A 27127-nucleotide genomic window follows, 5' to 3' on the forward strand; every position below is an offset into this window, starting at 1 on the left:
CATGTCACACCTGATGTCTCCTATTCTGCTGTTGAGTAATGTGAGGGTTGCTGCTCAAACAATGGGAATGTATGATGCCTTCATTTCAACCTTTACACTGCTGAAGGAAGACAGGAAAAGGAGGAGGGGGAATTGAACTCAGCGATTAACTGAACTGTGTGTAATCCATCTCTCGCCCTCTCTCTCTCTATCTCTCTATCTCTCTCTCTTCCTCTCTCTCTCCACAGCAGAGGGAGCAGAGAACAAGGCGGAGAAGAGAAAGACTGACACTGACGTAAAGGGACGAGCAACCTAACCAAGGAGAAAAAAGAGTGAAAGGGAGACGGACCCTCAGGATGGCTGAGGCACCTGTGCAACAACAGCAGCAGCAGGAGGAGGAGGAGGAGGAGAAGCAGGAGCAGAAGGAGGTGGCAGAGCAACTAAAGCCCAGCGCGGAGGAGGAGGAGGTGTCGGAGACCGATGAAGGGCCCCAAGAGCCGAAGGAGGAGGTCCAGACGACCCCGAGCCGACCCCTGCTGTCCATGAGGTCGATGAGCACCGTGGACCCAGAGAACGACTCCCCCAACATGATCATCTACAGGAAGGTAAGGACCTCCATGGCGCCGTTTCTCCTCGTTTCCACGCCGGCGACAATCGGTGTGTGTGTTTAGCCTCCTGTGAATTTGTGGCACCAGTAGCCAAAAGTCAACACTGTGATATCGTCCCCTTCCTCCCTCCACCGTCTCTTTGGTTTTTATTTGTCGCTCAGCAGCAAACATTGGGATGGAAACGTCGTCAGCTGTAGTAATTATTCCCGTCCCCGTCCAAGTCTTTGCCTGAATGCACTTCTTGTTGTTTCAGACAGGAAGGAGAAGACTTAAACGGTGGCGGCGGCGGCGAATCCCAGAGCAATTAAAACTGTACAAAGTCATTTCACGCTGCTGATAAATGCGCCGAACACAGAACGACAAAGTGACAAGCCAAGTCTGTAGAGACAAAAGCAAAACAGAACTGCAGACATGATTTAGTAGAATATAAGCTTTGCTAATTACATGCTTCACTGTCCACTCCAACCTCAGAAACAGAGTCGGTAATCAATACTGTACAACTGTGTGTTAGGAGGTAACTGTGGCGTGTTGGTGATACCGGGAACATGATGGCCTCTAGTTGTAAAGATTGGCCTTTTTAAATGGTGTTCCATTTGGCTTTTCAGCATGGATGCTTTGTTCCACGGGAAGTTTTTGATTTTGTGACTTCCTGGCAAAACCTCCAGCGTGTTTTTCCTAATTAGTGAGAACAAACTGTGAGTAACGTCGGGCCGAACTGTGCCGTCGCTGTGAAACCATGTTCACATGATCATTGTTTCTGAACGCCCAACACAATCGATGTGTTTCAACGTTATTCATTCATTTTATTTAAGCAGTAGATCTTCTGCGAGGGGTTGATAGCACGTTTTTAGATGTTTACATTTTACTGCCCATTTTGCTGCCCACGATTGATTAACATTACAATATGGACATAAATCAGAATACAAATATAACGGATCAGGGACTTTGTTAGGCTTTGGGATTGAAGGAAAGGGGCCCTAGTGATATGGAGGTCCCCTGGTGTTGAACATGGCGTCCATTGTATTCACATCACAATCACTTCGACAATGATTAATTAGTTTTTACCACCATTCCCTCATTTTAATGGCTGTAGCTGCGATGGTACAAAAGTTAACCTCACTGAACGGCGGTAGTTAAGTGGCCCTCGCCCCTGGATAGAGAATATGGGAACAGGGGAATCCAACATAGTACCTGTAATGTGTAGAATATACTATTGGATAAACAAAAAGGAGAGACAAGAGATAAATCTTTTGGAAAGGCAATTTTCCTTCCAATAAAATGATGGGTGGAGGAGAGTGATAGCGGGGAGCAGTGGATGAAGACGTGGTCCCCCTGCAGTGTTTCACCGTGATGGATGAACTGGTTTGCACGGTGCTGGGGTGCAGGAGCAGCAGTGAAACATTACATGTAGTTTACCTCTCCCCGGCACACGACAGCAGGCTTTTCGGACAGTAAAACAACTTCTGCGTCGTTGGCTAGTTCATATTTTATGATGCGATTAAAAAAGGAGGACTGAGAATGAGAAGGAGAGCGGTTTGTAAGTGTGTGTTGTGGTTGATGTGCGTTGCAGCTATGGATGCATTCTCTGTTATTGCACAAACACGTTCTGTGGACATGATGTATGGCCTGAGCAGCCAGGTCAACGTCCACAAGCTGCGCCGGTCAGACTTTCCCCCGTCTGAGACTCTGAGCCAGGTTGTCAGGCTCCTCTGAAACGTACAGCTCGCCGGCTAAACCGAGAAGCGAAGATCGAATGCAAATCGTGATCGAGAGGCCAGAAATGAAACGTATGCATGCACACACACGCGCCCGCTTTAACACACTGAAATGCAATCTCCCCGTCTCACTGGATTTGTTACCTGCACAGCATCACAACAATCTGATGGTGGGAGCTGCATAAAGAGCTTCATTGTTATCTGGATTCTGCCTGCATGGTGATTGGATGTCAGCGGGCGACTTGTTGCTTCCTCTTTGCTGCGTGAATGAGCTTCATCCATTAAAAAAATAAAATAGATGGATAACCTGCCCAGTAGTGTTACAGTGGTGTGTTTCCCTCCTGGCTTCAGTCAGTCATAACCTCTGTATTACAAGGTTCCTTCTGCCCCCAGATGTGGAGATTTAACGTTTGGCCCCTCTGGCTAGATGACCTCTTATGTAGATGTAACTTTTTTAAATATTAAACCCATATCACACACACACACACACACGGAGTCGCACAGGCGCAGAGAGACTAAGTGGTCAATCATAACTGTGACAAGTATTGTTTGTCATGTTATTTAATCTTTATTGATGTGGCCAAAGCTGATAAAATGAGTGTATTGACATAAACATTCTATGGTTTTATTGCCAATATATCAAGTTTATAATGGCCATTAAAAAAAACAAAGCACTAAATCAATGTTGTCTGATTTCAGCCAGTCAACATGTTGTGGTCCATTTTTATTTGATTTCTAAAGGTCAGAGTTGTGATCTTATTTTGGCGCGCGCGCGCGCGCGCGCGCGCGCGCGCGTGTGTGTGTGTGTGTGTGTGTGTGTGTGTGTGTGTGTGTGTGTGTGTGTGTGTGTGTGTGTGTGTGTGTGTGTGTGTGTGTGTGTGTGTGTGTGTGTGTGTGTGTTGTGTGAGCATCAATGTCCCATTAGGTTCTAAATGCAGATTAAATGCGATGTCAGACCTCCTATACGTCCCACACCTTCAGAAATCTGTGGAGTGAGAGACGCAGCTGGAATCACAAGACGCCCACAAGTACTGTGACACTGATAAATGAGAGAGAGAGAAAACCTGGCAACCAGATTCCAGTTTAACAGATTATACTGTCATGATTTGTTCAGTTATATTATTTTATTTGAAAGTACGTTCGCCTTACCACCTTTTTACAAAACATAGAGATGTTAATTGAGATCTGTGAGAAAGCAGCAGATGGATGTTTACCCTTTTAACACAAAGTGATGGCTGTGTGAGCACAGAGAAACACCTCAGCAGTACAGCTGTAGTAACACATCAGCAGTACTGTGCGGGTGTTACATTGATGGGTAACAGCAGTTTGTGGTGTCTAATAGATTGAATTCATTCATTTTCTAGAAATTGAAGAATTGCATGTTGTGATATGTGTCCTGCCTTCATAAAACAAACAGACACACACACACACACACACACACACACACACACACACACACACACACACACACACACACACACACACACACACTCATGTAACACAACTCATTACCCTTGCCATCACTTGTTGGGGGGGGAAAGGTGAGCAGCAGCCAGCGTACACTATCTACTTACCTGGCTCTCTGTGTGTGTGTGCTGGCTCTCTCTGTAGGGTGTGTGTGTTTGTGTGTGAGTGTGTGTGTGGGCGGTGTAATGACTGGTCCAATGCAATCAAGCTGTAGCAGCCCGCTGGGAGCTGTCTGCGTCCAAACACATTCACACGCACCTCCACAGAATGAGAATGACGAGAAGCTGCAGAGCGCCACAGAGACAACGTGAATGAAGTGTGTTTTCACTCAGCATGACTGAAGATAGAATACACGTTTGACTGGCAAAATCCAAATCGAAAGGTGCTCGTCCTCGCTTATTTTCCAATAACTAAGGTAAATGCAGAGGATGGCAGACAGAATGAGGAATAGGGTTTTATATTAAAGAAATATTGAATTTTACTAAGCATAGGAAATGAACAGGAGCAAAGAGCAAAACTGCCCCTATATCATACATTTTTAGATTTCTTTTTATTCTGTTCAGTTTAAAAAGTGACAAACTTTTGTTCAGGGAGAGCAAAGAGGTTTTTCATATGAATAGTTGTCCCTCTACTGATCAGCCGTAGCCCTGATTAATTGGAATAATCCATTAATTAGGTGACATGGTAACAACAGCATAAAGGGTTAAATGTAAATGTGCTAAATTTAGAACAATTAGTGAAAATATTTAACAATGCCGGAAGAAACAACACCGGGCCTTCAGCTGCCCGACTCACAACATCTGCTGCTACACAAAAGGTTCTATGGTTATGAAATATGTATGTGCTGCTCTGGGTTCCCATTAGTCTTACCGGCTGAGTCATCAATCATCCGCAACCATAAGGGGGAGGAAAATGCTAATGATGCTCCAGATTCAACGTTGGCTAAAGCTTCAGGATGCAAAACATCGAATGCCATTTAAGATTACGGCAGATTAGAGATCATTTCAACCCTAATTCGTCTCTCATTTCTGGCAGACGGAGGGCCGGGTTCTGTTTGTTCAGTGGAAGCGGAGAGACGGGCACTGAGGCCGGGTCAGTACCTGCAGAGTGATCAGGATGAGCAGTGACACACACACACACACACACACACACACAGAGGGAGAGAGAGAGAGGGTGTTGTAGGTGAGGAGATTCAGTGCTGTTGACAAAGGAGGAGTATGTTGACTCACAGTTTTTTCACCAGCTTGAATTCAAACGTGTCAGCCAACATCTGCATGGAAACACTGCAGTTAGTGTGTGGGTGTGTGTGGGTGTGTGTGTGTGATATATTTGTTACCGACAAAGAAAGAGAAAGATGAGAAAAATGTGATGCAGAGTATATCTGTATGCTGTTTGGATCCGTGTTTGCACAGCCGTGCGTGTGTGTCTGTGTGTGTGTGTGTGTGTGTATGCCTCTTTTTTTCATTATTGTCTGCTCTCCAGTTTGACAATAGCAGCTGTTGAACTGTACGGCTGTTTGCTTAACAAGCTGTTTATACAGATACCTGTTCCCATAATCCTGAGCTGCTGGAACGTGACCTGAAAAAGAGTTTGTGTGTGTGTGTGGGTGTGTGTGGGTGTGTTTTCCCACATTGTTCCCGTTTCCCTGTCCCTTCCCCACCTGACCCTCCTCAGCCACACTCACCAGCTCACTTCTCCACACCTTTTCCCTTTAATACGTCTGTTTGTCTGATTTCTGCCATTTTGCTTCTGTTCACTGCCAGTTTGTCTCCAGTGTGTGTTTGCGTTCTTGGACGTTTGAGTTCATTTCGCTCGTTTCCCCTGCCTTTTTTCCAGACTTTGAGTTTCCCTCGGCTGTTTGTTTTGGCCCTTTTTGTTTCTATGCTTGCCTGCCCGCCCGCTTTTACTTTGCATGTTAGTATTTAATTACACACTGCAGCTAATCTGCAATTTGTGAGCTTGGGTTTCCAGTTGATTCCAAACACCGAGGAGCTCAAGTGGGCGCCCGCATGTTTCACAGGCTGTGGGTCAGGCTTGATGCAGCTGACCAATCAGAGCAGGGCAGCAGAGCAGGCTCTTTGGAGGGGCTCCATAAAGACACAGCCCCTAAAGTGTCTTGTTGTTTTCCAGTTTCTCTCTACCAAACAGGGTTTAGAGGATGAAATTAAATGTGTGTCAGTGTGTTAAGAGGATCACAAATCCACTCTCTGAAATACAGGGTCATTTAATTCAGGTTGTTTTGCTACAATTGGCACAATTTTCTTTTAACCAGAATGAAGATGATTGTTTATCAAAAAGCAGGTGAAAGGTTGGCCCACCTGAAGTTACACCCTCGCTTAGTAATTGAATGATTCTCTAGCCGCACCGTCTCAGTCACAAACCAGTAAAATGTGAGCGATCTGTGTGAATTATCGCTGTTGTTGAAATGGAGAAGGCGATTATATCTTTAAATGGAGAAAAACACTGACCGCTGTCGAACATTAATCCGTTGCCTTCACAGATAATAACGGTTGGTGAATCAATCTCTTCACTGCTAGAGGCAATTTAGAGAGAATTAAAGGCAAAATATCAGATTTTGGGGGTGTGTGTCTATGGGAGAAGGTGGACTCTGACAGAAGAAGACCAGGTGCTGCAGATTTTGATGAATTTCCATCTGCAAAATATACCTGCATGATATTAACATCATCTTCAGTGTAGTTGCCTTCACACTGCCAGCATAAAGGCAGATTCATCCAGCAGAAGAAGTCTTTTTGTTATGCTGGATACTGGATTGTGGCTGGCAGGGGAGTGTGTGCTTTTGTTTGCTTGTTGTTTGTTTTTTTTATGTGTCAACTGCTGCTGAAATGTCAAAAATACTTTAAAGTAAACTCTTTTTATGTTAATGCACAGATCAACCGTTCAGGCGTTAAGAGAGCGGGCAAAGAGTTGGAGACAACAATCACTTTCCTTCACACACACACACACACACACACACACACACACACACACACACACACACACACACACACACACACACACACACACACACACACACACACACACACACACACACACACACACAGAGAGACTATAAACGGAATGCATGGTTAACTGAATTTACTCAAACACTCAACAACAACATGAATGATTCCAGGATTCACTTTTGCTATTTGTGAGTGATTTGCAGCAAAAACACAAGGACGGTTCGTCTCTTATCTGCTGCTTTGCTCTGCATTCTCCAAAACTAGAAATCACAGCTGAAATGAGAAATATGTGAATATGTTAATACCATATACAAATTCGAGCTTTTTTCTTTACACTCCTAGTGTGTGTGTGTGTGTGTGTGTGTTCCAGCTAGACAGTGACTAAGCGTCTCTATTCATAGAGCAGCCGCCTGCAGATATCTGAAGAGCGTCTCATCACAACAGAGCAGGTCGGGAGCAGCAGGCTAATCAAATCAAGGTGATGGAGAGAATCTAATTGGGGGGTTGTAAGTGCTAATTTAAAGAAGATGGATGATCACTCCTCACTCTTTTCAAACTTTTCACTTTTTCTGGCTCCCGCTTCCCGTCAGAGAAGTGGATCATCGCTTTTGTGCGCCGTCTCCTGAAATACGGCACCAAGGCTCTGACATAATTTTGACATAATTAATGAAACCTCTCCTGCATGCAAGATTCAGTTTGAGGATGTTTTATTACTTCAACGAATTCCATCCATACATCACAATTGTTGTATCAAAGTCTCTATAAATGGTTTGCATTGACTGTTGAGCTGCTGGTCAGTGATGATGGAGCTCATGGAAACGCTTTGTCCTGCTCATTAGTATTGTTTTACAGTACAAACCGGAGCTCTGGAGTGTGCGTGTCTGTTTCTCTGCGGGAGGGCGTCTGACATAATGACATCCTGAGTCCCCACCGAGTTCCTGTATCACTCGGTTCTAATCCCAACAAAACCTCCCGCGTGTGTGAGACGCCGGTGTCCATGTGGCATTTTGGTTCCGAGTCCATACTTGCCAAAATCTGTCAACCCCAAATCCAAATTGAAAAGATGAATTTCAGCGTTTCCCCATTAACCACCTTATTATTGATAATCAACAAGGGTCCTTTCCCCCGAGTTTTGTCTTGTAGCCTCCTGCTTGTGACTCCTTACTCGTCGCGTCCAGTAGACAAAAGGACAAAAACACAAGCTATTTATAGGAATATGTTTCATTTTCACCGTTGTGTATTAGTGCTGCGACAGCCTATGAGCTACACACACACACACACACTCGCACACACGTACAGCACAACAGCCTGTCAATTTCCATTCATATATCAAAGCGGCGGAGCTGGGAGAAAACAGGAACAACTTCATGAGTGGATGCACTCCAACGAGCTCAATTTGAAGGCTTTTCAGAGTTCCTTGTAGCTCCTTCTCTCATGTGAATCGCTTTCCCGCCTTATCAGACAGTAGTCGGGTCAGTTTTGCTGGTCTGCGGAGACATCGGTGTATCTGTGACGCTCGGGTTGTGCTGGTCGGCACGTGTCAATGGAGTCCACTCGGCATTGCCTCTCAAAAGTGTGAATCTGAAGGGACTGCAACCTGTGTTTCTATTTGGTGTGATTGCATTTTGCCTTTGATTGCAGTCAGGACAAATACTCACAGTGTTGAGTGGATGGTAAACATACTGAGCCACTTTCTTAAGCTGTTTGGAGTGATGGAGTGATACCATTGAAGGCTACACGAAAGCTTTATATTCAAAAATGGTCTGTATCTTCACACGACTTCTGCAACTCCTCCATAGCAGGAACTTCTTCAAATGCGTCATATTCTCCCCAAACGACCTCAACACACATTTGAAGAGATATAAGGATGTTCAGCATCTATGAGATACGACATGAAAGGAGCAGGTAGTGGTGACGGTGACTCACAGCGAATGATGAACACGGGGCAACGCCACTCAATAAGCAGAGCCCTGTTGTTTATCTCTTTTGTTTCTTTGTTGTTCGCACAGTGGTCTTGTCCCGAGAGCAAATTGTTTAATCCCTAATTAATCTCACAGTTATTCATGGTGCGGCGGGGATTAACATATTGTTTTGTTGGAGAAACAATGACACAGGCCTCCTCTACGCTGTAATGAGAGGTAGCACAACATCCTCCCTCTTGTCAAATTCTGGCAGATGTTACAAAGGATGGCACATCAAAGGACTACAACTGCAGCGCACGCACACACACACACACACACACACACACGGTAGGATATATATACTGAACCCACAATCAATGACACAGCAAAGGTGAGGTCGGCAGAACCGTCAGAGTTCTACAAAGTGGAAGGGAATATATTGAGTAAGGTGTTAATATTTGGACGGACAGCGCAGCTCAGCAGTGAATAAATACACCTGCAGCCATTATTGTGCTAATGCACTGTAGAGCCGCTTCAGCCCAATGTGATGACACCTGTTTTGTTCATAGCAGCTAACCAGACACACGCTGGCAAAATAATGAGACGGCGTCGCGCATACAAAGCACACCTTTTATCATCCTTCAGCTGACTGCAAAGGTACCAAATGTGCCTCAAATAATATGAAAATGTGTGACAGGCAGGATATGAACGACAATAAATCATCCCCACGTTTATTTTGAGATGTCATTACCTCAAGTAAACAAACTGGGAAGACAGGCTGCATTTGAATCTGGATTTGGTGGATAACCTGTTCCCTTTTCCCTCCATTTGTCCTGCTCGGGGGGTCACAGAGGGACGGGCTGAGAGACATGTCTGATGTATTCAGACGTGTAGCCTGTAGAATAGAACCATGGAACACTTGGAAAAGCATCAAAAAGCAAATCTACATGAAGTTCCAGGTTGAATTAGATACTAATATGTTCACTGTTGCCTGCAGAAAGTGTTTTCCAATTACAACTTCACCTGTACTTCTCATCCTATAGTCACTCAGGCTGGCATGCTCGCACCATAACATGAAGTGGCGACATACAGGATGTATCGCGGAAAATAGTAATTGTACAGAAATCCCATTTACAAGCTGCTACCATCATTAGTGTAAGTATATAAGAGAATTTGAGCTTTCATTGTAGCGGGCTTAACTTCTACCTCTGCTGTTGGAACACGTAGCGCGTCGATCACCATGACGATGAGTATCAATATGCACGTCATTAATCTTGCTGGTTGGTTTCTTGTTTATAGTGACAAAAATCAACATGATGAGTTGCAGATATTGAGTATTGAAGCCTATACATACGTGCATGCATACGTACTTCACTGGTGTGTGAGGAACCTTCTAAGTGTTTTCTAAGTATCTCTCAGAAATGTTCATTTTCTGTACAAACAAGTGTTAATTACTTCTTTTAATTAATTGCACTCGAGGGACTTCTGCAGTGGCTAGATACCAGATGGAACTAGGTACTAGAGTGGTGTGGACGCATGGATCCAGACTTAAAGTGAGTGTGTGAGGGAGCTCGGGAGGAGGGAGGAAGGAAGGAAGGAAGGAATTGAGGTTGCAGTGCCAAGTGGCAGGTTATGATTAATGAATGTGAACTTTTGTCAGGCACGCTCCTCATGTGCCCCAGGTCCATTAGAGATGTACACACTGAGACACTGTACACACACACACACACACACACACACACACACACACACACACACACACACACACACACACACACACACACACACACACACACACACACACACACACACACACACACACACACACACACACACAAAGAAAGAAAGCGTGATGGATGATACGGGAGGAGGCCCGCACATCATTTTTCCATTAGTGTCTTTTCTGGTTCTGCTCCGTCTCTCATTCCGCCCGCCTCCATCCATTTTTAGCTTCTCCTTTATTCAGCTTTAAGCCAGAAGGGTTTGTGTGTTTGCTTTCTGACAGACTGCATGCATTTTAGCGGCGCTCCTTCCCGCAACTCCACTACAAACGCACAACTTTCCCAGCGTCCGAGTGCGGCGCTTGTTTTCCATCTAAACTATTCAGTTGTTTGAGGGCGTGCATGTGTACCTGCACACTGCTTAATGTGCAGACCTGTAATAAATCATCATGTAAGCAATACATAACCAAACAAATCGCTACAGGGGCAGAAAAAAAATTTGTTAACATTTTGTAAGTAGGTAATTGTGAACGCTGACTCAGTGGCAAAGTAATGTTATTAGTTTCAGCTCAAACTCTGAGCAAAGTGTGTGTAAGCAGAACATTGACAAACAACTAGTTCAGGATTTTCCCTTTTGCATTACATAAGCTTTGTCACTGGGTTTGTACAAAACAGTAGCAGTATTTGCAAGTCCATTTGTTCCCTTACAAGTACAGCAGAATACTTCAAGTGATCAAATTGTACCTATAATAAATAAGTAATACTTAGCGCCTCTGTTTTAGCCATTTTTTCCCCATTTTCTCCCAATTTGGTGTCGCTCAGTTCCTCCTCTCCTGCTGTCTGTGTTGCTGCTCACTCCACTACTGCAGACAGGAACTAAATAACACATTTATGTTATTTAGTTTGGTTAAGCTTGCTGTTGTACTCAGAATCACTCGCCTGCAGCAGAAGTTCTGTGAGTGGTGTGAACTTGCCAAAGGGACCAGGCGGCAGGTGAAGCAGATTTAATTGCACCGTCTGTAGACTGTTAAGGAAACGCCTCTTGCACCATGATGAACTGGCTCATATTGACTCAGTGTAGAGACGAAGACGACAATATTGTCTCAGCAGATCCAGTTATAGTACTTTAACTTACTCTCAGTATTTAGCTGATGGCACTGCACAATATATGAACCAGTCCAACAGAATTAAGTATTAGAGCCCATGTTCAATGATGTAACTTAAGCTTTTGTACATGCTGCACCCTCTCTCATTTGTCTCCATCACACACACACACACACACACACACACACACACACACACACACACACACACACACACACACACACACACACACACACACACACCAGCTGCCAGTCAACACATTGGGCACAGACGGACGCCAAGCCTCTCTAACTCTGTGACAGACGGTTGTAATATGTTTACTGGCTTTGACTTTACTCAGCTGAAATGTGACGCTGATGTTGCGTCACGGCGAACACAGAGGAGCACAAGAAACCAGGAAGAAATCCGATGTGATATAAGAGAACATAGAGGGGGGAACCCCTTGTTTATTCCATTTACTTTCTGGTTGAAGATGGCTGTGTTTGTTACTCCCTCTCTTTACACTGTATTGGAAGATGTTGTCCACTTGCATCTTCCATCCACGTTTATTTGAACAGTGTGTTCGTGTTAAGAATGTTCATCAGGCAGCCTGCACAGGGCTGTTAAAGTTTATTTATTTTTATTTCCTAGAAGAATCTGTGTTAAATGAGCCCAAGCAGCTTGAGAGAACGCCCTGAAGCGATACCATTAGATACATTTATTTTGGGGGATAATAAGCAGATTGATGTTGGATTGCCACACAGTTTGGCCAGGATGAGACTAACGTGTTGGGATTTGAAGTTGTGAGTCAATAAGCATCTGCATTCCAATGTTACAGACAGTTTTGTTGTTTGTATGTTATGGGTCAAGGGTTTTGAATAATTAAAAAGCAATTTGACGACTGTAAGGTAATCATTTGAACGACTTTTTGAAGTTTTGTGTGCAATTTTGAATGAAAATGAGCCCCTTTACACCACCCACGACCAAGCTGTATCAGATGAATCGGACACGATCCTAGAAGGTGGGAGACACATTTTCATGCAAATCCACACAGCTGATTCTCTGTTAGAGCGCCACCTTTAGTTGGAGCGCTTGTGCACACATGCTGACCGCGTCAATCAGGAAGAAAATGATTTGGTGTTATTGTTGTTAACTGGACCGTCTTATTCCACGGGAAGAAGAAGAAGAAGTAAATGTTTACCCAATCTGGATTTGTATGGATTTGGATCCTTAGAGCACATTAAGATGGAGACATGGAGACATAGAGACATGGAGACATCCATCATGAAGAAGTTTCCTGCTCTATCAGACCAACAGGCTGATCTACAATTAGGAGGCGATGCTCTTTGTTTCCATTTCAAACTGCTGCTTCCTGCACTCTCTCTCTCTCTCTCTCTTTACAACTGTCCCTCCTGCAGAACACACACACACACACACACACACACACACACACACACACACACACACACACACACACACACACACACACACAGAAAGGAGCCTACAATTTCCTTAATTCTTTTCTTCTCTCTCGTCAGTCTAAACTGCCGCTGCTTTGTGAGTCATCCTGCTAATTTGCCAATTCCATCAAAAACTATTTCCGCATTGTTTCTCCAAGCTGAAGACAAATTGAGGATTTTCTCATTCTTGTCGACGCTCTTCTGCGCTGACAATTTGTGAATCTGAAGCAGCTGAAGGTCTGAACAGAAAACTGCTCTTTGTCTTCAGTTGATGAATCCTATGTTGTTGTTTTTCTAATTGCTTTTCCTTCCTGACATTCATCAACGCGTTCATCCATCAATGCTTTATTGAACACACCGACTTCAAATTTGATTCCGACCCTAAAGCTCCACGGGCCGCGAGACAACAGCACATAGGGGACAACTCAGTCTGCAGCCAGGTAACTCTAATTGAATTGATTGTTTTTGGACAAGAAATAAAGCCAATAAGACTTCAACCGGGGGGTCACGTCGTCTTTGCTTTTTTGGTGTAAATATTTCATTGGGTTTAGTCGGTGCATCGATTTGAGATGGTTGGACAATCCTCCCCTGAAACGATCAATATCCATCAGGGACAAACAATAGCCGGCGCCGTTGGTTGGAGAGGAACAACCTAAAGAGACCTGAAGGGCTTGTAGCAGTAAAGATGTGCTGTAAAATTAAACGGACAGGAGATCGTCAATATCTTACATTTAAAGGTTAACTTGAGACTGAATGAATGGGAATGGAAACAATGGGCTGATGGTTTCCTGTGCAGTTTCAGGGTCACTTGTTGTGTTTCCTGGAGACGTCGTTAAGGTGAGATAATGGGGAGTTTGTGTACTTGATATTTTGTTATTGGTCTGGGCCCTCGGGGGAGGTGTGTGTGTGTGTGTGTGTGTGCGTGTGAGGCTGACTCAGCCAAACACACACACCTTAAGTCAAAGTTGTTAGTTGCAATTACGCTGGCACCATACGAGGGCAATGTTTAACTTTTATAACTTTAAGACATTATACAACTCATCATTTTAACTCTATTGACTTATTTGTGCTGCAATTTGCTGCCAAAGTCGAGCTGCTACTCATAATAACTCAATATCCCATACACTAACTAGTAGCTCAAATGTTCTGATGCAAGAATGTAACACGACCTGATGGTGGCGCTATAGCAACAGTGTGTGATTGACTGCAATCTCTAGTTTCAGTGAGTATTCCTCCTCTCAGTACAACAGGACCTCAGCGCCCAAAAGCTCAGTAACTGTGCTTTGCTCTTAATAACCCTGCGTATTATTCAGAAGAAGCGTCGCTCTAATTACGTCTTTTCTCTTCATCTTGCCTCCTGTGACCAATTCGTCCCGTGTCTTCCCCTCGCAGGATTTAGTGAGAGGAAATATTTGCGGTGCGGCCCCGCGAGAACCCTGCGGAGGTGTGACACAATCCGTACAAGTCGCACCGTCACGGCAATCCCTCTGGGGAATTGGCTGCAAGTGAATCGATGTGAATAAAGGATGAATCAATCCAGCTTTCCACGGCAATTGACACGTGCACTTGACAAATGATGTAATCCTATTAGATGGTTTGATCTTGTGAGCGGAAAGGCTGCATGCGTGAGTTTATGGATGCTCATATAATCACGTATATAAGCGTGTAACTGCATGTGTGTGTGTGTGTGTGCTTGTGGCACTGGTATATGGACCTGTCATTTACTTTTAAGCACAACCTGAATGTTTGCTATAATTAGACTGTCAGTTTGAAATACCCTCCTGTCCTGTTGGCAGCCCCTGGGGTCACTGCTGCAGAGCCTCACACACACAACAGCCTATTTGATTGTAACTGATACCATTTGGGAGCCCTTATTCATCCCCCCCCTCCTCGTTTCAAAGCCTCCTCCCTTGTCACACACTCGCCCCCCTGCCTCATATACACCGACTCCTTTTCCAGCCGAGAAGAAATTGCGCCTGTCAGCCAGGGAGGGAGACGTGCCAGAGGGAGCAGGGGCAGGTAGGAATATATATTGCAAGCAGGCGACATCGTCTCTGTGCAGACAGAAGGAGCATTTCTCTGGGAACAGGTGTCGCCTTTTAAACCAGGTCACACCCTCCACCTTGAGAAACCCTCCAAAGGGCTCACTGGGGATCCACTTGGAGTCCGACGGCCTCATTGTTTGTATGATAGAGAGAGGATTTCTTGGTGCAGGGCGTCGCCGACACACAGAGCAGCAGAGGAGTGTGCAATCCATCACAACCACCTGTGATCACTAACATACCCTCACATTCGGCAAACAATGCTTTCCCACAAGGACTGGACATCAATTTTTAGAAGAATTGGAAAAACCTCATGTCTCCCATTTCATCTACGATTAATCTCCAAAAATTGGTGATAAGAAGGTTTCATTGATTTTATTACAGGTCACAAGAGCTGCCGAGCAGATGTTTCCCTCTCATAACACTCTCCATAATGATCCGCGCTGTGTATTCTTCTTCCCACGCAGCCAGGTAACTGTAGGTGGAAAATAGCAGCAAAAAGCCCATTCCTGCTCCTTATCATTATCCTGTCATTTGCATAAATTGCCGGCTGGTGGAAATGCACTTACATATACGTATACTGGCATTACTGCAGGCAGGCCTCCAGAGAGCTGTTTAAATAATTGGAGCTCTCACTTCCACAGAGGTTTGCGTCAGTGACATTAGTCTGAGTCACAGTAAAGCGAAGAAGTGAGGCGGAGTGAATGTTGGAACTGAGCGTGTTTGCTTCAGGACTGCTTTTTGAAATGAACCAATTTGGGGGGGGGGTTCACTAAGACCCAGGCTAGTTTGGGAGGTTAACGATAGTGAACGCGGGGGTAATTGGTGGCGGCGAGAGAGCGAGAGAGAGGCGATGTTTCCCTGCTGGACGACTCAGTGGAGGGTTTCATTCCTTCAGCTCCAGATTTCACTGCTTAAGTGCCATTGACCTTTAGAAGCACTTAACCTCCAGCTGCTGCGGGGTGACACTCTGCAGGCAAGCCCTGTGTGTTCTGGCCTTCTGGCTGAAATTGCATTTGTGTGAGAGGCCATTTGTTGATGTACCACGAGGGAGGAAAGCTGGTTTTAATCATTTATTTATCCGCTTATTGGATTTGGTGCTTTGCTGCTCGACAAAATTTCCCCGAACAATGCGCCATCTGCTTGATCTCGCCCCAGGTGATGTCACATGGGGTAATTAATGACAACAAATAATATCATGTAGATGTGAGGAAGAGTGTTTGGAGCACAGTGCGTCTGGAATGTGTGCGAGAACAAATCAACTCTTTAAAACAGTTCATAATTTGAATAAACTGAATGTTGCTGATGAAATATAGATCTGGATCCAGAATAATGGCAGGATTTCTGGGTTGGTGTTTGGTTTTGAAAGAGTGTGAGCGGAGGAACGAGTTAACTTTTAGCCTTTTCCGCTTGAATAATGAATGATAATGATTGACGAGAAGAAGTTCCAAGCTCGCGAAGTTTAATCAGACTGTGAAGACCTGCGGTGCCGGTGAGCCCAGCAGAGATCAGTGAAGGATGAAACGGGCAGCAGTTCAATGGCGGGGCTAATTAAAGCCCAGGCAGATAATGTTTCACCGCCCCATAATGACCATAATGACCTGCAGGGGTTTGATGGGTTTGTTGTTTGATAAAGATGACTTTCAGCAGGTGCTTTGGCTTTGAAACGCTCATTTTCCTGGACAAAAGCTCCTCCAATGAAGCCCACGCGGTGCTCCATGGAGATCAGGACGCTTCATCTTAAGCATTTGCATTCAGACCGCCTTGCTTTCTAACGCTGGTCTGCCGTGTTAAGGACTTTCCTCCTCCGTGTCTTTCACCTCTGCGTCGGCTGCGTTTCCCAATGTTGTTGCAAATCCAAACGTGGCATCAATAACGCAGCATAAGACGCAGCAGCATCAACTCCACTCTTGTGAAACTGTAGCGTTTAGTCAACCCCCCCCCTCGCCACCCCTACACACACACAAACACACACACACACATTGCCATCTGTTAAATGCCTGCCTGCATAACTTCAAATTGATTTTATCGAGTGTCCCGCCATTGTAGGTGGATTGTGTGCAGGCGTGGAATATGCAGACGCAAAGAATCGCTTTGTGCCATCAGACTGTGTGTGTGTGTGTGTGTGTGTGTGCGCTTTCGCCGCGCGTTATCTATAACCCTCCCACCCTCAGGCTGTATTGATGCATGGATCCACTAATGGCCACCATCACCCTTCTTTAATTGCATTTCGATGCGTGTTTGTGTGTGTGTGTTTCTTTGTTCTTTGTGTTTTTGAGTGTGGGTTGGCTCCCCCCTTCTGTGTGTGTGTGTGTGAGAGAAAGACAGAAATTGATAATCATTTGAGACAAGGCCATTTCTCAAAAGGAGCCACTTCATCTGAGGATTCATGGATGTTCTAATTAACCCAGGGGGGGCAAACGACACCTACAGAGGCTGTGTGTGGCCTCACTGTGCTCACACTCACACTCACACTCACACACACACTGGCTGCAGCATACGTTCACCGTCTCTGTTCTGGTAAAGAACATCTGAATAAAATGACGCTTAATGCATTATTCCATCATTTAGCCCGTTTGTTATGCTGGAAGCAGCTTCTGAAGGTGAGGTCACGTGTGTGTGTCTCTATCATGTGATCATACCTGTGTTGGCTCGCTTGCACCTTTTGGTCTTTGAAGTTTCAGAACTTCACTTTGACTTTGTTGTTTTTAAATGACAGATGGCCGTCAAACCCAGCGAGCACATCCATGCTCCCAAGGAGATTGAAACCTTTTTTATTGGCGACATCTGGTCTCTCATTAAAGATGCAGGTCATGTATTGCTCATAGTAACATCCGTGATGTCATTCATCTCTCTTGCTCTCTTGCTCTCTTGCCTTCTCTCTCTCTTTCTCCATGTTTTCTGTCCATCTCACCGCTACCCTGTCTGCAGTGGAAGCAGGTAGGTTGAACATTGTGTCCTTCGTTGCCTGAATATAGGATTGTAGATGTGTTCAAACATTTAAAGTAAATCTATTCGTTCTGTGTTTGACATTTTATGATGTTCTGTATCATCAAACAGCTGTCCAGTTTAGGCGCTGAAACTTCACTTTTGACTGATGTTGCTCATTCTGTTTGTCTGCTGCCCTCAGTCCAAAGTGAAAAACAAAACAAAAACCTTGTACTTAATCAGAGATTCTAGAAAGCGACAGGGTGCAAAGGAGTGAAAACATTTCCCGATCAAAGCTTTGGGTAGGTGAGCGATAATGGCAGCGCCGGGTAAATATTGACCAGCAGCCACGGGCCCTGACAGCAAATCCATGAGTTCTCCGCGGCTCAAATCTCTTTTTCTTTCCTTTTAGCGTGACAGCAGTAACACTCTGACATCAAGCTCAATCTCTTCCCATTCTTCGAAAACACCCAAGGGATACGAATCATTGACCATAATGAGACGGAAGTGTCAGAAATGACGTCGGAGTGCCGTTTGCATTCACAGGTGGGTGGCAGGCGAAATGTCAACGCGTCTCTTCTTACATTCATCCCACACGGAACACCTTAAGTCCCAGGCTAGACGTTTCACCGCCGCACTTCAAACACGGCGCTCTTATGCAGAAAGCGTGACAGCCGACTGAGCCGAGTGTAATTACACGTGGGTAATTAGACTCTGCGTGTGCTTCAGGGGTCAAAGGTTCAGACATGAGCTGAATCAAAAGAGCCTTTTAACAGGTCTCAGGCCGGGCAGAGGTCTCCCACCGCTCTACTTTATCACTCTGACACCTTTAAATATCATCACACTAATGGGCCCCCTGCTCAGTGGCCTGTGTGTGTGTGTGTGTGTGTGTTTGTGTGCAGCTGGAAGGAGAATACTAAAAATAAGTAAAGACGTTTAATGCGCATATTTGACTAGTTTTTAATTAAGAATTTTCATCATGTGGAGCTTTATGTAATAGTATAGAAGTCTCTTGTGTGTGTGTATGTGTGTGTGTACGTATGTGTGTGTGTGTACTGTACATGATGCTCCTCATGTACATGTGGCTTTGCACGCAAGAGTAAATTATTGATAGTTGGAAGCGGTGGGTGAACTGACTCTCTGCTCTCTGCTCTCTGCTCCATCAGCCGTGTTGCGTTTAATATTGCATTCCATTCCGGAGCTGCGAGGCTGAGATGGCGTTGACTCCGTTGCCGCTCACTGTCGTCGGGCAACTGTCGCAGAGTCTTCCTCCTTTCTTCTATGCACAAGATTGTTTTTTATTTCTCCCTTGACTTTCTTTTGTGGCTGTCAGCCTGTCAGACATGCTTTACGCCGCAAAGCGCATTAATATGGTGTGCGAGGGAGATTGAAAGCGCCTGTGTGTGTTTGTGTGTCCCTATTCCTCCCTCCAACCCGTCCACCCTGAGGGATGTCTGTCCTTGTGCTTGGTAATGGCGTCCCTGCTATCTCCCTCCATGCTGCGCCCAAAAGAAATGACTTTTCCAGCGTTATGGCTCCTTCCCTGACAGCTGGAGCCATGAATGAATGAGGCCTCGCTTGACAATCAAGCCAATCTCATTTTGTTTGCTGAAGGTGAATTTAGAAGTGGAATTAAATATTCCTGGTACATTTTGTGTCTCCGGTACATGCTAACAGATCAATCAAGCACATGTAGCACCATGTAATGTGAGTTTATCTACTGGTTTGGAATGACATAATGACAATCTTTGAAGTAAATAATACAAATCCACCAAAGGTTTGTAATCTCAAGTGTTTTACCCTAAAGTGTGTATATGTTTCCGTGGGGAGTTAAACAACTTCTGCCCGTACTTCACAGTGAATTTGCAAACCTAATAACACAACATCTGCTCTGAACTGCAGAGAAATATAAGTGGAAAATGGCACAAAATGGGGAAAACTCAAAGTAAAAGTAAGCAAACAGTTACTGTATTTGAGCGGCTGTACCTTCCACCTCTACCATCCAGAGATATTAGTTTTTTGTAACTGAGCTGTGAGCAGTTGTAACCAGTGTGGTTGTGAATATGAAACTGAAATGATTATTTTGAGTATTATTCACCTGCTGTCTTGTTCTCCCCAAACATCCTGATGGATTTTGTAATGACTTTTTAAATGTGATGTGTGGGATAAAAGATTGGTTTCTCTTAATAGAGTAAAACACCAATTACTGCAGTGGCACCAGCAGTTATTTAATTGCAATCAAATGCATTTATGAGCGGCCCTGGGACTGAAGCTGAGCTGAAGACATACGCCGCTTCATTGGAATAGGAGAGAGAATCACGTTCAACATAGCCGAGCTCTCCTGGATGCTGATATTCTCATCACATAAACTCAGAATGAGTCACTCCACATCTCACACACACACACACACACACACGCCTCTTGGCCCCGGGGTGTGTTCATTTTTCTCCGGCGTTGCTTTGTCATTGTTTTCTCGACCCCATTCTCTTCCCAAAGCACGTTCCCCGTACGCGAGCTCAACTGAGGCAAAACCAACGGGGCAGATTTATCTCCCGGGGCCAGACAGGGAAAAGGATACGGCGGTGATGGAGCCAGGATGAATGCGTCTGTCCTGTGGGCCCCGGAGGCGTAAAGGGAGTGGGGCTCACAGAGGGAGAGAGCAGCCAGGTCTGACAACTCCACTATCCATCAGGTGAGGAGCTCCCGCCGAAGCGTGGCTGCAATCGATGTTCGCTCTCGACGGCCAGGCTGAAATATGAGGGCGTCTCCAGAGGTCCAGAGGAAACCTGCCGTGTTGACATTACACCTTGAATACTAACGGCCGTAAATGGATCCTCTCTTCACCCGTCCCCCTGCTCTCTGCCATCCCTGCCAAATGGAGCCGTTTATTTTTGCTCTCAGGCTGAAATGATTGGATGCACCCAGTCTTCACAGCCGATAACACTGAGCACAGAGGAAAGAACACAGAGATCTCATCACAAACACACACGCTGATCTACCTGACACACAATTATCAAGGAATATGATGGCATGTTTTAAGAAGTTATAGATGGATTGAAAAGGACCGTTAGTGGGCAGTTTGGACATGATGCAGGGAAGAATCCATGAATGTTGTAGATGATCCCCACTCATCTATATCCAATAGGCCACGCCCATTCATTATCTGGTGTGTGTGAGGGGCCACGGGTGATCGTCTAGTCATCATGGAGGGACCATATAATGTGTACATGCTTAATGCTGACTGATCCACTCCTCGCTCTCTCGCTCCTCCTCATCATTACATATCGGTGGTATGTGAGGATGATTAGTTTGATGATCATGTGTGTGATCATGTGTGTAGTGATCTAACACATCACTCAGCAGGGGAAGCACAATAGCAGCTGTAGATCCTCATCACGCTGCTCGGTCACGCCGGGTCGCTCTCCTGACGTGTTGCTTTACAAATGTAAAAATGTGTTCCCTGACTTGGTGAAACAGTCTCCGTTTATTCAATATTAGATTTGTATCAAAGAAGAGAATAGAGGCCTGGTTGAGCTGCATGTTCTTCAGCGTGTGGTACCACTCCAGGGCATTTGGGAGTTTTGTCGGAGGGTTCTGCAGCAGCTCCGTCTCCGCTCTAATTGGCCCTCTGAGGATGTAAAATGTGGACAGCAGAGGTTGCTTACTCTTCCTCACTATTATGTCTCTCTCTGTCAGTCTCACTCCCATATGAGTTCAGGCATTCATACCAGCAAGCACACACACACATTTAAATACTTACAGTTCACACATTCAGCAGGAGGGGATTTAGACGCTCAGATCAGAGAGTATATACAAATGAAGACGGCGTGTAGATGATTGATGCTCAAGCTCAGAAACACAATCCTGCAGATCCATCCATATTGAACGATCCATGTAGACTGTCGGGTGATCTTCTTTTATTGATTCTGGTTCATTATGCACACAGCAGTCTGCCGTCTTGCAAGAGTGAAAGAGTGAAGTGAGAATATCAAATTGAGAGGAAATGATGGAAAAGACGAGAAGAAGAACCGGTGAGACCAAAACTCAGTCTCAGCCTTTATTCCCAGGCTGAGCGCTTGGCCTCCTTTCCTCTCAGATGCCCCTCCCCCCTCCCTCCGCCCCTGCTTCAGTCCTGTTAATGGTCTCTGATCAGGTCCAGCCTGCATCACAGAAGCGAGCGTGGAGCCGAGCCCTCTGACTCCCACTGCCCTGCGCCCTGCGAATCAATGGGAATGTGAAATCATTGGTGGTTGATCTGAACAGGATGCAAAGCCAAGGTTTGAATGTGTGTGTGTGTGTGTGTGTGTGTGTGTGTGATAAAGTGGGGGCTGAAATTGGTGTATTACTTTCCATTAAGATCTCTCTGACTCATTGTTTTCATCCATCAAACGGTAGATTGTCCTCTTCCTCCTCCTCCTCCTCCCCAATCCAGAGATCTTTCTTAAGTTTTGCACTTTGCAGAAATAACTAACATGCATTAACACCCACGAGTTTCTGCCGATCATAAAGTCATTGATGCTGATCAAAGCAGCCAGTAGAAGTGGAACACCTGAGTGTTCAGTGGTTTCAATGATGTCTTTTATTATTCATATTTTTACGATGTGTTTTATTTTAGAGTGAAGCAACGTGGCGTCGTCGTCATCATGTGTCCTTGCTCCTTCATGTGGAATTTATTCATTATTCCACTGGAGACAAATTAGGCTGGAGTCATAAATTTGATGGCTTAGAACACGAGGCTGTGACTTTGCATTGACTTTGAAGTGTGTGATGAGGGGTGTGCGGTGCGTTGATGACTGGAGGTGAACTGAATGGTAATTACGTTGGGATGGTTTGGGTGCCGTGCAGGTCAGATGTGACGCTTAGAACTCCCCAACTCCTGCTTGTGGAGCGTCGACTGACTCACATTTGCACGTGAAACTTGAACAATCCAATGCAGATTTACAGCAGCATGCCAAACTAAAGGCACAGGAGCGGAGTGTGTAGGAGGCTGTTCTGAAGAAAAGGCTTTTAAGTGTGAGTGTTCATCCCTGTTGTACAGTGTGTAACACCGGTGGGTGTAGGAGTAACACATATATAAGTGCAGCGTTCACCTAACAACTCGATCTTTTCCCATTTGGCTCAAACTCTCACCTTGTGATTGCATGCAACAGATCTCTTCCTACTCTACAGATACACACCTGTGTGTGCTATCGGCCGCTTTAGTGTTTAGAATGCGTGTCCTTCAAATTCCTAAAACTAGAGTCAAGTATACCTGGAAATCAAACCCAGGTACAGCACTTGTTTCTACTCTTTTCTTCTTCTTCTTCACGTCTGTTCTCCACTGAGGCAGGACGGATTAAAGGAAGTGGCGTTTCACATCTTGATCCAGGTGTTCTGCCGGTGCTGCTGCTCTGCCGTTGCCCGAGGCACACGGCCCTCAAGTAAGGAAGGTTCCGGGGTCCCAAAGGTGTTGGCCGTGCTGCAGGGGTCTCCTCAGTAATCCTGTGCTCCCGCTCCAATCCCTCCACATCCCCTATGTCCAATTATCTCATCCAGCCTGAGTGTGTGTGTGCTTCATCACTGAACTCTGGCAGACACGCAGGCCTATACTCCACCTGTCACTTGCAATTTTTCAGGGGCTATTTCATTAACCTGGCACAACCCGTGCAGCAGTCGCACGCCTCGTTCACACACTGATTCCAGTCTCCTGTAAAGCGTGTTATTGCTGGAGCTGTGAACTGTTGCTATTTGTATTCAGAGAAGGAATTGTTGCCTTGTCAAGGTCGTTGCAGCTACAGTATATCCACCACTGAGCTCCGATTTAAACTCTGATTTTTATCGTTGTCACCACAGGCTGTTGGCGAGATGGATCCGTCTCACTTTAGATTCACCATCTTTTTATCAACGACACGGCCGCAAAATCCATGCGTGCAGTATTCTGCTGTGGAATGCCCGTTTAAAACTCAAACGGGGATGACATCACGTTTTGCGGTCGAGACGATCGAGCGCCGCCGGGTCCGTCGTTGACGTTATTGCCGCTGCTGACAGATTCACTGGACCGAAACCAGTAAAGTTCATCACCACACACACACACACACACACACACACACTATTATCAGCTGGATGAAACGAGTATGACCTTTGCCAGGTTGGTGTGTTAAGCCGCTCCCCATAGATGGTAATTTCCGACGTTCCAATATGAAATTGAATGCGGGATTAAACTCTGGCTGCAGTAATCTGATGGGGGTTCATGTTCACAAACTATACGTGCCCCGAATTTATGAAGCAGCTTCCGTTGTCAAGGAAACCTGCTATCCGAGCCTTGTAAAATCATGCACGGCAGCAAAAGTGAACATATAATACTCGGCTTACTGTGACTGTGAAGTGGACTGTGATATTTTCTCTTATCTTGACCTTTTTGGTATCATTTCGAGTGTCAGCTGCTTTAGTAGAAGGCAGTTTGGCATTAAGAGGTAAATAGGGAGCATTTTGTACGAAGAGGTGAGTAGAATTAATAGAACGTTTGCGTCTACTCTTCTATTTGACAGTTTAAACGTTAATGATGAGGAGCTGCTGGAAAAGACATCAAACGCACGCTTCAGTCCAATGAAGGGCAGCATTGTGTGTTTTTGCTTTGGGCCTCTTTCATTATGATAACGGCAGCACGGCTTTTTATTTAATGTTTTGGGAACCGTACAGGTGTTTGAGTTATGCAGCGCTTCCAAAAGATAATTTGCGCAAACGTATTTGTGTTCTCGTCGTTCTGCCTCAGGGACCGAGACGTCCCGTCGTGTTCCGGCTTTCTTATCCACGCTTGAATTGAAGAGCAGCTGTATTGCTGTTTCTTCCTTTCTTTCTTTCTTTCTTTTTAGTTCTGGTGGTGGAACATTATGCGGATGACTGCGTTCTGTTGCATCGCCTACGAAACAACAGGAATTGGCGCGCGAGTATTGTGTAATTATTTATAAGCCGGTTGCTATGTGAGGTGTTCACATCGGGGCGACAGTAATGATAGTGGCCTCTGACTGTTCTTTTGACGCACACTCACCATGTCGTAAAGTGACTCGTGCCCTCCCTTAACGGTCGTGATGCTGACTCACCGTCCGGCTGTGAGTCACACCCAGACGGGAATGTAAAGGGATCCCGGGAACGGAGCGGAACGTGATCCGCTACTCAAAGGCTCCAGAGCAGGGCGTGTGATGTTCGTGCTGCGGTGCAGACAGAGGCGAACAGCAGCTGTGGGACTGGAGCGCCGCAGGGGAGGAGAAGCTGCTCCCCGAAGTCACTCTTACCTCAGATGACACACACACACACACACACTCTCTCAAGCATATTCAAGCAGGCACCATGGATGACATATCGGGGGTGAATTCATTAAGCACAGCAAAGCCCGTTATCAGCATTTTGTATTGTCTTCCCTGAAGGAGGTGTTACTATATTTCTTTAGTTATCATGTTGTGGTCGCTATTCATAAAACATCCATGATGCCAAACTCAATACGTTTCAGTCCATCAGTGAACTTCTGCAGTATGAAATCTGCCTATTTTAAACCGTACCTGCCTCCCATGTGTCTGTTGATGAATCACTTTATTTACATGGTTTACAAGTTTTGACCTGAGATACGCTTAAATAACGCCAACAGTGGAAGGAGGAAGGCGTCACATACAAAGGTCACTTTACCATAAACATCTCTCAGCACAGACACACTAATACTGTTTGTCATTCACACAAAATATCACAACAATCCAACAGTTAAGGTGAATATCACACACAATGTTGAGGTATGAAAGTGATCCATTAGTTTGACCTCAATCATTTCGAACCCATTTAATTATTTTATTTCAATATTACATTTGAACCTGGTTGGGGACCTTTGTATTCTAAGTATAGTGTGAAAAATCTGTACTTCCACAAATGTACTTCCTGGCAACAATCTTCTGTATTTGTGGACCCGTTTGTTAGTGCTTATACAAACATTTGAGCCTCTTTCCACTTCAAGGGCTCACTGTGAAGTTGTTTCATAGTTTTTTAAGTCCAGCCCGGAGCTCTTGATAATGAGCCTCTGCATACACTCCCATGCTGATGTGTCAGAGTGCCATAACAACTCTCAATTAAACACAGGAAAAGAAAAAGAAATGCTCTCTCTACGAGTCTGATCACATACGAAGACTCCCACAAAATCACTGAATACAAGGGGAAGTGTAGTATTCACTGTGTTTGAACTAAGTTTCCAGGATCTTTACCGCCATTTCCAGCCAATTCAAAATTGGCTGAGCGATGAAGCTGTGTTTCCTGAGACGGTTCCACTGCTGCTGATCATATAAAGAGGCGGAACTTTGGGAATGCCATTTCCTCTGTTTGCAATTTCTCCCACTGGTTTTGACTCAGTCCGGTCTCGCTCATCCGGCACGTTCACACACTTGGGATGGTCGTGTTTAAGAAGCAGCATTTCTTTCTCACAATGCTTTCCCCCCCCCGGGATCCATTTTCTCTCCCAGCATGCCGTATACATGCTCCATGCTGGGAGAGAAAATGGGTCCGGCCACTGATGGCTTTCTTTGTCTCTGCTCCCACACCTTTATCTATTGTTGTGTCAAAAAAGGGTAAGTGTCAGAGTTTTTGGTGGTCAGGAATTCACAGGGGGGCCATCTTTTCAAATATTGCATCATTTTGTTGGTCGTCTCTCCATGTGTTCGGGTCGTGCTTGGCAGTTTGTGCACACAGGAGCTTTTGTGGCCGGGAGCTGGGAGTCTGCATGCTGTGACTGATGGAGGAAACACAATTGACAATGCATGGATAAGTTGAAATGAGTGAGACACAGCAGCATGTCTGTATTGGCCCACAACTGCAACGGATCCAGACAGGAAGTTGCACCTAGTGAGAGTTCATCATGGGAGAGAGAATATCCAGGATCTTGGTTTCAACCCAGATTGGTACCAGCATGTTCTCCATATTTGGTCCTTGTTTCCTGCCACATGGTCTCACCAAATTCTGTCAAAATTTGCGTTGAACTTATAGATAAAGATTCTCAAACTCTCAACCAACCAGGCAACACGCACACACCCGCCCACACACACACACACACACACACACACAAACACAACTGTCACCTTTCAACTTAATTTACTCAAGTGTACATGCCTTCTACACTAAACACATCTGTAATGGATGTGAGATGTGATGTGTGTGTGTGTGTGTGTGTGTGTGTGTGTGTGTGTTTGTTTACCCGGCGTGGGATCATTTAACCACAATGAACAATAGACCCCATTCCCCTGTAACCT

At 45.2% G+C, this 27127-nt stretch overlaps 1 protein-coding gene across 2 annotated transcripts in view; it reads left to right on the top strand.

Annotated features, from left to right (window-relative positions):
- The first annotated feature begins 335 nt into the window (after positions 1-335).
- Positions 336-27127, top strand: part of LOC143013779 (regulator of G-protein signaling 6-like) — a 40375-nt gene continuing 13583 nt past the window's right edge. Inside the window, exons 1-2 of one of the 2 annotated variants that reach the window (XM_076167466.1) lie at positions 336-407; positions 444-584. In XM_076167466.1, the coding sequence (XP_076023581.1) occupies positions 336-407; positions 444-584 (213 nt within the window). Of the gene's footprint in view, positions 585-27127 lie in introns of both variants that reach the window. The other variant, XM_076167459.1, reaches the window with a different exon arrangement.

The sequence above is a fragment of the Genypterus blacodes genome, unplaced genomic scaffold, assembly GCF_046128005.1.
Source record: "Genypterus blacodes isolate CSIRO-AG114 ecotype Tasmania unplaced genomic scaffold, CSIRO-AGI_Gbla_v1 ptg000013l_1, whole genome shotgun sequence".
NCBI classification, from domain to species: Eukaryota; Metazoa; Chordata; class Actinopteri; order Ophidiiformes; family Ophidiidae; genus Genypterus; species Genypterus blacodes.